Consider the following 12,005-nt stretch of genomic DNA (forward strand, 5'->3'; position numbering starts at 1 on the left):
CTAAGGTGCATGTGATACCGAAATGTTTTATTAATGCCGTTTTAAGGTGTGCTCCATTAAATATTTTATGAACTGAAACACAAAAGATACAAAAAGAAAAAGAAAAAACCCACAGCAAACACGCATGCAGTCACAGGGAAAAAACTATATACAGTATATCTCAAAGGAGTGAACTGTACAGGCAGGTATAAAGCTTCAGTACTGCACATAAAACAGCCAAGACACACAAACACAAATGGCAGTTTAATGGAAGAAAAGAAAACGCCCTGGAGAGACTCAAAAGAGCCACACAGTTGTTACTGTACCAACCTTCTCGAAGCTCTGCAGTGGGAGGTAGGACAAAGCATGGCGGGAGGAGGAGGAGAGAAAAGAGAGGAAAATTTCAAAGAAGAGACAGGAGACAAAGAGAGAAAACAAGTTAGACGAAGGAACATGGCAAGGTGGCGAGTGACAAGGGGGGAAGTCAAAGAGAGCAAGTGGAAAAAAGAGAAAAGAAAGACGTGAGAAGGGGAAAGAGGAGAAAGTGGAGACCAAAGATGGCCAATATTGGTGAAAGCTTTCCTGTTTAAGGCCGCCTCTGCTGCCAGCTGTCTCCAAAGACCGCCTGTCAAACACTCACTGAGCAGCACTGCAAGATTTTACTGGCCCTGCAAGCACTGTTAGACGCACATCACTGACTCCGTGCTGTGTGTTCGTGTGTGTGTTTGCACGCACCTGTGTTTTATATACCTGTATATCGAGTGTGACATAGATGTGTGTGTTCGCGTGTGTGCATCTGATCGTGTGTGTGTTTGTTTCGTAGCCCCCAGGAGCAATGTTGGATTCGGAAAAGCATGCTACACTGTTTAAAGGCTTTTTTTTGGGCGGGCAGACAACAGAGCAAAAAGCCCCGGGAATAAAAACGTCTCCGAGACTCAAACATTTTGTGTGTATGCGCGTGAATGTGAGTGTGTCGAAGGAGCGGGGAGAGGAGACGGCGCCTGAGGAGGTGAGATGCCTGTCAGATTTGGGGAGAAACACAAGTCTTAACCAGACAATGATTTGGTTTTTCTCTGAGGTCTAAAGGCTAAGAAGGGAGGGCAGAGAGATTAATGGCTCGAGTAAAACGCTCAGCCCGGCCTTAACTTGATGTAAAGAACTCTCTGTTTTATGAATCTGTGGCCTAAAAAATTATATAAAATAAAGCATAAAACATGTATAATACACAACATCAACACTACATGTTAAATCAATAGACAGCACATCTATAATCACATGGATCCTTAAATCTTTGTGCTCTAATTAGAGTATGTGTAATTAGAGAGTGTCTCGCAGGTCAGTTTTTATCCCCCTCTTACCTCTGACATAGAGATTAGCTGGGGTAGAATAGCGTGTCCCATCGCTGTTGGTGGCAACACACTCATATTTCCCCTGGTCTGACTCCTCACTCATCTCTATCTGGAGGGCACCTGGATGGATGGAGGGATGGAGAGAGAAGGAGTAGAAGACAGAGAGAGAGGAGAGAAAGTCACACAAGAAAGACAGAGAGGAAGAAAGAGCAATCACACAGAAGTGGGACACATCAGGTAATTGGGTATAGTACATAAATACATCACTATATAAATGGGAACAACTGCAGAAAGAACAAATGAGTCTGAGGGAGTTTTCAGCAAAAACAAGCTGAACTCTGTATGAGAAACACGGAGCTACAAAGGGAGTCGAATCTATAGAGCAACATTAACAAGTTTCTACCGCTGTCAGCAAGAATCTGCCCAGAACAAGGGTCAGTTTCCTGATTTAGAAATGGGAAGAAAACAAAACTTAAAAAAAAAAAAAACTGATACAAAACCTACAAGAACAGAGAATGTAGTCTTCATGCAAGGCAGAAACAAATAAACCAAGCAGCCAAAATATGGAGAAATCCAGTCACAAATACAGCATTTTGAAAAAAAAAAAAGAAAAGAGAGTCTTTGCTGAAAATTGAGACGTAGTTACATTAAGGAGCAAATCACATTTTCAAGGATTAAATGTGACAAAGATATTGCTGTGGCAATAAGATATCCCCCAACCCTTTCGGATCCACCAATGGGATCAGGAGTGTGATGTCAATTTAAAACACACCCAATAAGGAGGTAAAGGCATCAACCGACCTCCTTTAAGGCCAACAGATAAAAAACCAAAAAGGAACGACATACGCAAAGCCTTGGGAAGGGGCCGATGCTTTCTCGTTCCCTGAAAATAGAAAAATTGTCAAAAAAGTCAACCAGAGGTTCTTTAAAGATGGTGTGGTAAGGCAAAAAAGCGCCCATAAAAACTTTATCAAAAAAGTGGTTGTTTGGGGCTTTTTATCGGTAATGAGAGAGAAAGGAGAAAGTAATGGTAAAAAATCATGAAGGAATGTTTGTGTGTGTGTGTGTGTGTGTGTTTGTATGTCTGTGTGTAGTTTTGTGTGAATATCTATGTGGGTGAGCACGCTAATGTTTGCAAGTGTGTGCATGAGTCTTCGCCATCTGGACTTTTCAGGCTGAACGGATAACAGCTGGGAGGGAAAACAAAACTGGGACGTTTGATTGGGCAAATATAGACAAGGTAGAAGGAGAGGCCGGGTCAAGCTTAGTTCAAGGCCCTCCTCCCAAAAACAAAAAAAGAAAAAGGAAAACAAATTCAGGTCACAAAAAAATTTTAAAAAGCAACTAACAGGGGTAGAAGTGAGTGTGCTTTTTCACCTCAAATAAGCAAGAAAGAAATAAACCCAAGTTGTAAACACGTCATGCTTTAGTTTGGAATCAAAGTAGATGTAAAACGTCAAATGATGTTAAACTGATGGGTACAGAGGAGAGATCACAATATGGCGAGGAAGGAAGCAATGGATTTCTGTGTTATAGAGTGAATGCTGAGGCTGAGATGGACAAATATCAGGATGAAGAGAGGATGAGATATGAGAAGAAGGGAGGGTGATAGAGTATAGTAATGGATTGCTTGCTCAACTCCAATTCCTCCTCTTGCACCTACTGTAGATCTGAAGAAGTTGGATGAGTACCACCAAAATGGCAGAGTCTTTTCAGACTAAACCCCATATTGATTAACCCACCCAGAACTGCTTTTCAGATCTATGAGACAAGTAGGAACAAGGGGCTGAAAAGGAATCAGGCCACTGTGTCATGTTGGTCCTCCCAGCAGTCTTACCTCGTATGGGCGTGCCACCTGAGTGGGCAATGAATGCACGAGATTAGAGAAGGAGAAGAAGAAGAAAATGTTAGTACCACAGAAGGAGCAGGGGATCAGGGAGGGAGGGAACTTGGGGGGAGAAGGTAACTTGGAAAGGAGAAGAATCAAATTAGAGAGAAAGACTCAAAATATAGATCTTAAAAGAGTGAGAAGAAGAGGAGGCATAAAAGAAAAAGACAGAGTAAATCAAGACAGAATAAGCCTGAGAAGAGAAAAAACAGATCCTAGATAGAGTGACAGACAATGACAGAGCTATAAGGAGATAGGTTATTGATTTGACTTCATTGACTTGCAGCAGGGGCAGATGTGGCTGTAGGAGTAGGTTGTGTCTGTCCTGCTCTCAACTGGCTCTCTAGGAGGTGGACTGGTGGACTCTAAGTACAATAACTGTGCTGAGTCTTACACTGCTCCGGTCCTCGAAATAGATCGAACCCAGGACTAAGCCTGCTAGCAGCACAGAGTTTACATGTAATATCATATGTAAATACTATATCCAATCTTTGAGAAAAAAAATCCATCCTTCAGTACTTAAAAAAACAGGCTAACGTTTGTATAGATTTTTCCCCGATTATACGTTTTTAAATCTTTTTCATAGCTGGCAATAGTTAGACAATCTCACATCAGACTCTGTTTTAATGAGACAAGCATTTCCTATTTTGCAAAGTGCACACCAGGCTGGCTGAACTGGAATATAAATAGAAGGTTTTATTGTGATTAATAAATTCACTCTTAGCCAGTCACATCCAGGTCTTGTCGCTCTCAAACATCTGTGCCAATTATAGTGACGCATGACGACAACAGCTCAAAAAGGCGGCAAGAGGCTTCTCGAGGAAATGTGATTATTGTGTGGATGGTGCAGAATGGCACATCCTGAACATATAACACATCAAATCTGCAGCCAAAGGCAGATGGTGTGTTTTTCTTTTATTTAACTTGTACAATAATAATAGAAACAAACAATAAAAATGGTAATTAAGCCGTTTATGTGGCTGCATCAATCCAAGCTATTTCAGTTTTATTTCTAGTATAGCTCAAGTCATAAATGGTTACATCATGCTATTAAATATGACACGGCAGTGTTAATGGATTCAAGAAGAAAACGTGAAATATTACTTTCACTAAAAGATAATTGGAAAAGACATACTGAGCTAATTTGTAAGAGACTGCGCACAAGAAATCTTTTTTTTTTTTTTTTGCTTTAAACACACATTTTTAACAATATTCTGCCATTGCTCTGATTTGTTTCGCTCTCACTGATAAAATCACAACAGTGTGGTCCCAAGAAAACTTCTAAGCACAAACTTAAAAATTACCAAACCATCAGGGTGCTGGTTGCAGCACCGGCACAAAAAATAAGCCCCATCAAGCCAAAGTCCTTTTAGCAGAGCCTCAACTAAATCTGATAGGAGTGAATTTTTCAACTAAAACATCTGAAACTTCAGCTGTAAATGTGAAGCTGATGTCTCGGGCTCTCGCAATCAAAGAGCAACGGGGTTTTTGTGGACTCCTAATCTTAAAGCAAACATCAAAATTCAAACAGAGAGCAGTCCATGGTTAAAGACACTAAACTCTCTCTTACGGTGGTCTAACAGAATACAAAATATGATGCGGCCCCGAAAAAAGTGGTGCCTTTTTAAAAAGATGCAACTTCTGTTCTTCAACACAAAAATGACAGTTTCTTTACAATTACCACTATCTTTATTTTTGTGTCCTTGTAGCAAAAACATCAGTTTCACTTTTGGAGGGCTCTGTATGTCATAGAGTAGTTTCACAATTTATCAGAAACCAGTGTGCCTTCAAGCTGCTTGTTTTGACTGACAACCGGTGTGCAACAGAGAAAAGCAGGAAATATTTTCATTTAAGACACTGGAGCCAGATATTATTTGGCATTTTTGCTTGAAAATGTTCCTTAATGAATAACTCACAAAACAAAAATAGGTAATAACTCACTTCTGTGATCTCACTTATGGAGACTGAAGCTCTTATTTTGAACCCAAGCTTTAGTAATCACACACTTGGTTTGTATGTCTGAGGCATGTTCAAGTAGTGAGTGACTGTAGCCAAACAAGGGGCAAATTATAGTACTTTAGATCAAAATTACCCCTTATTCACTACAAAAGACTGCTATAGCAGTGTTAAATTGACTGAAAAGTGGATTTTTAAACAAATAAACCTTGCTAAAATGCATTATAATGATGTAAAAAACTGAGCATGTCCACACCAGACCACTACCTCTACAGTGTAGCAACCAGGTTTCGTATATAGTGTACATATGTAGATGCTACACTGTACAGTCATTGTCTAGAAACTTGGTCGCCATTGATTTCCTGACTGTGGCTCCACCAGCAGCAAACCTAACGGCTATCTGGGGCTGACGGCTGATGGCTTATTGACTGGTAACTCTATACAGCAGAGTGGAGAGAGTAAGTGGGTGAGTGAATGACAGAGTGAGTGAGTGAGGGAAGGGATAATTGAGTAAGTGACAGAGTGGAAAAGTAAATAGGTGAGTGTGAGGAGAAAGTTATAATTTTTTTTGGGTGTGGAAAGGCTGCAGGTGCACAGGTGAGGGTGAGGCCAGCTCCCTTTAGGGTGACAGAGGTGTGTGTTTGTGCTTTCATGTCCATGTGTGTCTTTATGGCTGTTTGCAGCATCTTTACGAGTCTTTAACCAGAGCAATGTGTGTGTGCCTGAAGTGTGTGTGCCTCTGTGCCTCATGTCTTGCGTGTGACAGTTAGTAAAATGCGTGCCATGCACTTTAATAACACCGCAGTGTTTGTAAAGGTGAGCAGTAGCAGCAACAGTAGCAACATTAGTGAACAGTATATAGAAAGTGGACAGTGAGGGTGTGGGCCTCGGAACAGAAGCACTTACCAAAGGACTCTGTGGTTAAAAAGATACAAAGAGAAAAGAAACAGCATAGACATGGCATTACAATCGGACCATTGGTTACACAGAGGAGTCGATTTAGTAGAAACACCTTGAAAAAGTACTGGAACTCCAAAGAAACAATCAAAAAAGTCATGATATTGAGTATCTACACAGCTTTTCCTTAAAAGAATCATAAAACTCAACTATTTTATAATCATTGCATACAATTAAGTATTCTAACATATCAAATATATGACATTTTATATTGTAACATTATTTTTTAAATATTTAAATCTACTTTTCTATGTAAAATAAATATCAAAATGGGATCCTAAGCAGGGCATTAAGGGCTGAGCCAGATAATTCATAAAAAATAAACAGGGACATAAACAAAGAGGTTGGTATCAGTAAAGAAGCCAAAGAGTTGGGAGTCCAATCACAAGAGGAGGGGTTTTGGGTTCAGAGTTGGCCACTGGAAGCAGAAGGAGGGCTGAAGAGGGAAGGGACTTTGCTATGACATTTTGGAATTTCACACACTACTGTGGCTATCAAAAATAACTGAGGGAAATAAACTGTGGGGCTTGAGTGGAAGCCAATCTGTTGTCTGTGTGTTGTTCCAAGTAATTTATCATCAAGTTGTACAAGTTCTGCCAGTGTATTTCCCCAAATAACACAAATGCAAATTCTGGGAGTCAATTTTCGCTTCCACACAAGGAACACTTTCCAAGAAATTAGGAAAAACAAAAGGTTATTTGATTGTTTAGTCACAGCAGTGAGAGGTACATCAGAGAGGCAATTCCTTCAGTACACACCACCATCACCTGGTTGCAAATTTAGTCAGGAGAGGAATTTGTTTGTTTGTCACTGGTGCTTGTCAGAAGCTTTACTATGAGAAAAATCAAAACCTTTAGTGATGGTGATTTGCAAGGGAAGTCCTCAGAGAGTTTGGATAAAAGTTGGGAGTTCACTTGAAAAAGGCCTGAAAGAGTGTAGAAGGGTTGGCAACCGTACACAGTCAGCTCAGACCACAGCGGCGGAGAGAGGCAGCTGAAAAACACAGCCAGCAACCACGGCGGGAGGAGTGTGGAAGAGCAATAAGTAAAGGGGTGAACGAGGGCAAGAATAACAGAAACGTTGTAGGAACAGGAATTAAAAAAGGGGGGGTTGAGGGGAAAAGACAGAGGCAGGATAGGGGGGATATTGAGGAGGGGGATGAAAGCAAAGTAGGAGGGAAAAACCTTGAGGTGGAAATAAAAGCCGGGATTGAAGGGAAGGAGAAGAATGGAGGGATGAAAGTGCTGGTTACCTGAGCGGAGCTGCTTGATGCGTCCGTTGTTATTGGATGTGTTGACCGGCAGGAAATCCTTGAACCAGGTAATTTCTGGATCAGGGTTGCCGCTAGCAGCACAGAGCATGGTGGCGGTCCGAGAACGCTCCACCACTTTCAGCTGGGGACCCATGTCAATGGTGGGAAACCCCGAGGGCAGCTGGTCCTCTGGAAATATCAAATATACGAGTCAAATCTAACACTGGGTAGGACCGAGTATTGGTTCACACACTTTCTAATGACATGTTCCCACAGCTCTAGCACCTTCTACACAACCTGTCATGTTTAAAATCTATTCATTTTGATATTTGATTTAAAATTTAAATTTAAAAGTTTTTGATATTATTCATTATAAAAAAAGAAGATACTACAATCATTTCTCATGCAAAACTTTACATCTTCTTTCAGAGTTTGGTCAAGTATGTATTAATATTACTTATTTTTGTGTAAATATTCATGACTTCTGAATCAGCACGTTTTTCAGAGACGCATGTGAGTAATAGCCATTCTAAACTTGTTTATTGACAGTGATAAATATTCTAAACATCAGCTCTACATTAAGTTTTAATCCTATTTATGCAGTTCTTCCCCTTAAACACAAATATATGTAACTGCAGGCGCACACCCTGTGTATCATTCTCTGTACAAGCCAGTCGGACGTCCACATGTCCAAGGATTAATCAGAACTCCCGTCTACATAGGATAAACTGAGATAATATCTTCATGGAAATACAACAGAGCTCTGGGAAATTCTCACAAAGCAATATAAAAGGAATTGTCCTACTGGCTTTCACATGAACAAATGCAGCAATCTGTCGTCGCTAAAGCCAATCACTACATTGCTCCTGTCCGGTTTCTAACTACCATTTCTTCCCGTCATCAGTGCTTTATTGGTTTGGTAAAAAAGGGTTTGCACAGCTTATTTAAGGTGCACTACTACTGGGACTGTTTTCCTTTATTAGCAAGTTAATCGATATTTAACAAGTATACATATGCCTTTAAGACTGACTGGGAAGTGACATCAATAGGCTCAACATGCAGGTAATAATAAAATAAAATAAGATTTTTGCAAATTACAATTAGACTAAAACTTTTTTCCCCTTCGAAATTAATACTTAGTTGGCTCTGTGACAAAAGTCTCATTAAAAGCTATACATGCTTGTACAAAATAACAGTTTGAATCCCAAAAACTGCTGGCTGGTCTAAAAGGCGTATTATCTTAAAGAAAAAGAAAGAAAAGAAAAGTACACTATTTATCATCATTTATTTGACATCTGTTTCCATTTAGAAAATCTACCAAACCTAAGCCTGAAATGAGATATTTCATCAAAGTCACTTTATTCTACATGTCTAATGAAAAAAATTCTAATAAAAAAAAAATAATTTGCTCTTCTTAGATTCTGTAAAAAGCACAAAATTCTGTGAAAAAAAAACAGACAGCACACTAATAGAGAAACAAATTAACAATTGAAAGTTGTAAAATATCTGTAGTGTGTGAAGCCAACATATTTTTGTAAGTTTGGCAACACCTGTTGGCTAAAATATTGTACATGAAACTTCCATTTTTTTATTTCTTATTTTTAAATAAATAAATAAATTCAACTCTTACTTTTAAAATGACTTATACCTTTAAATTTGTGCCCTATTGCACATTTTTGAGTTCTGTCTACTTTTTGTAATAGTCATGCTTTTTCCACAGAGGTGCAGGACTTTATATTGAAGTGAAAAACGAGCCCTCAGTAACAAATGGCTGTGGGTTAGTCCTTTTTTGGTTTAAGGAAATTTTCTGTAAATGCCTTGGTGGAAATATTTTCTAATTCTTTTAACTGTGGATAGCCTGTTAGCATTTCTACATTTTTTATTTGAGTTTTTGAGGTGCTGCCAGCCTTCTTGCAAAGCCAGGCTAGCTGTTTTTCATGTTTCCTGTTATGCTAAACTAGACTAACCGCCTGCTGACTAGTTGTGAGTGGTGTCAACCCTTCCATCGGACTCTCAGCATGAACACAAACAGTTATATTTCCCCAAGTGTCAAACTGTTAACTCCAATTACTCTGCACATGTTTGAGCAATGCATGTGAGCGTATTGCAAAAGCCCTCACACAGTGGGCAGTCTGTGCTCAATACAACATGATGCTCAAAAGATGAAGAGATGCGGATTAAGCACTGAACTCACATCAAGCTGCTTCAGTTACTAGTTTAGTGTCAAAGGGTTTTAAGGGGAAACTGGCTGGCCGAGTGCAAGAGTCAAATTTACATTCAATTTATGTCAAAATATGTTTCGCATCAGCTTCGAGACCAGCGGCAAGACTTTTAAAGAATCCAATAGTGAGGTCAAAAAGAGTAAGTAACATTTCATTCTACCTGACAAACTCACTAAAGCTTTAGGCAACTGCTCTTTGAATGAGAATCAACTGAAAATCAAATACTCTATTCTGCTGGGATTCAGTAGCAGTTGAACGCTACTTTTTTGTCTGTCACAAAGAACCTTTTCTGGAAGTTCATGCATTGTAAAAAATAAAAAAAAATTTTAGCCCAATAAAGACATATCCACTGGGACTTGCACCCTTTTGGGATGGCAAATCAGATGTGAATTCATAGACATCGGAGGCAATTAAATCAAACAGAGAGTCATTCCACTGTGATGGAGGAAAATCAAAGGCAGTGATCCAACTTCATTCAAGTGATGTGAGAGACTTAAGCGAAGGGAGGGGACAACGCTTCGAGGACATGAGCCGATCAAAGATGCCTGAACTGAAAAGGCGCTGTATCCACCCTGCATCAAATAGGTACAGAGCAATTTTTTTTAAAACAAACTCTAAACTTTGCTCAACGCTGCACTTTGAAACTGCGAGGTAAAATGTCAGATGAGTCATCCATAATAAAGTGGATAAAGACAGACATGTAGAGAAAAAAAATTCAGATGAGCAAGGAGCATGTTTCTACACTGTATTTGATCTGGAAGGCAGGCTATTTTAATCCTACATCCCCCCTCTTTTTTCTTCCTTTTTTTTTGTTACCCACAATCCCTTGTGACTTTATCCCTCTCCACCAAACAGAGCCTCATTAACGGGAAATCCTAGCGCTGAATCTCGCCAAGGAGATGCTAATTCTGGTACTAGCCCATCGAACCGTAGCCGCTGGGTCGTGAGACACCGGTTTCACGAACGCGTGTGTGGCCTTTTAACAGCTCCGGTTTCAATCAATCACAACGCCCCGACAAATGGAAACATGGACATAATAAACCAACAGAACAAGATGAGAAGGTGTTTGTGTGTATCTGTGTGTGGGCATTGAAAGAGGGCAAAAGTGCAAAGACAAAAAAAAGAGACAGAGAAAAGAATATAGGAGAAACAAGGAGAATAGATTACAATAGAGCAGGACAAAGAAAGAGTGACAGAAAGGAAAACAGAGAGAACAAGTGAGAGAGGAACAGACAGGGAGGGAGAACGAGCACAAGGGACCTATACAGCATAACAATCCTGATTCTCTCCGCTTTCATTATGCAAACGCTTACTTCAAAGCCAGCCCCTCATAGGCAGGAATAATGCATTCTATTTCATCTACCTGGGGTGGGACACCGCACTGAACATTGAGGATGCACAGTTCCAGTGCTACTCCCCGAGATCATGCATCTCTCCCTGCCCCTTTTCTGCAACCACTGACATGTGCACAGAAAAACAGTTGCAGTCATGGATCTGCTGGAGGAATTGATGCGAGGCCTGGGTGAAAACCCACATGCACTAAACAACACGAGGACACACACGCACACTTATGTGCAGACCGAAACAAAACATGGGCATTTTTTAATTTAAAGTTAACAAGGTGTGAAGCGATGTAAGCGAAAGCGAGGGCTGATTCAATGAACTGAAGCACATACACACACGTGCATAACCTGCTTTCCACCATCCATCATGGCGACAGGTGTAACCAACACCCCGGTGTGTTTGGGACGGAGCTGCGTGTACGTGCGTGTACGTGCGTGTGTGTGTGTTAGAGAAACAGTAACAGCTAAGAACCCCCTGAGGTCGGGGCAGATGCGTAACCCTACACTCCCTTGTTGACGGAGCCTCACACACATCACACTGTTTCATTTGGATGCGCTCCCGCTTCACTGTTTCCACTGTGAGCGATCCAGATAATTTCACAGCTCACAGAAAAGCCCGGTCGCGCAATCATGGGAACCGCTGTGCGAACACTTTCCTCCTTATGCAAGACCCAAAATGAAATCGCAAACGCACACGCACAGACACTCATACACATAGCGTTCTGGGTTTGTCATCAGTAAATCTGGAGGACTGTCTGTTCTTCATGGGAACTAAAGAATGAGCTGGCTGCTGTTTCAGAAGCCCGAGTGTAACATGCACCTGCAAACAAACCTGTTTCTGTCATTCATGACTGACTCAGAGGATGAACTGTAGGGAGTAGTTCTTATATCATTAATGCACACATAATATATTTTAATACAATCCAAAACAACACAACTGTGCCACTGCAATTCTTTCTGTTTCTTACATGTTAGCTTTTTTTTTTGCTCAGAGTAATTAATTAACTCTGGTCTGTTTGAAATATGTACCTAAAATCAACCACACTGATGACACACAGG

At 40.4% G+C, this 12,005-nt stretch overlaps 1 protein-coding gene across 28 annotated transcripts in view; it reads right to left on the reverse strand.

Moving 5' to 3' along the window:
• Positions 1 to 12,005, reverse strand: part of ptprdb (protein tyrosine phosphatase receptor type Db) — a 156,962-nt gene that overhangs the window by 38,725 nt on the left and 106,232 nt on the right. For 9 of the 28 annotated variants that reach the window (XM_055009700.1, XM_055009698.1, XM_055009708.1 and 6 more), the window contains 5 exons: positions 7,382 to 7,570; positions 6,079 to 6,087; positions 3,166 to 3,183; positions 1,338 to 1,448; positions 310 to 321 (listed from right to left, as the gene is read on the reverse strand). In XM_055009700.1, the coding sequence (XP_054865675.1) occupies positions 310 to 321; positions 1,338 to 1,448; positions 3,166 to 3,183; positions 6,079 to 6,087; positions 7,382 to 7,570 (339 nt within the window). The remainder of the gene's footprint in view (positions 1 to 309; positions 322 to 1,337; positions 1,449 to 3,165; positions 3,184 to 6,078; positions 6,088 to 7,381; positions 7,571 to 12,005) is intronic. The other 19 variants (XM_055009701.1, XM_055009709.1, XM_055009714.1 and 16 more) reach the window with 4 other exon arrangements.

This window comes from Amphiprion ocellaris, chromosome 4 (genome assembly GCF_022539595.1).
Source record: "Amphiprion ocellaris isolate individual 3 ecotype Okinawa chromosome 4, ASM2253959v1, whole genome shotgun sequence".
Classification (NCBI taxonomy): Eukaryota; Metazoa; Chordata; class Actinopteri; family Pomacentridae; genus Amphiprion; species Amphiprion ocellaris.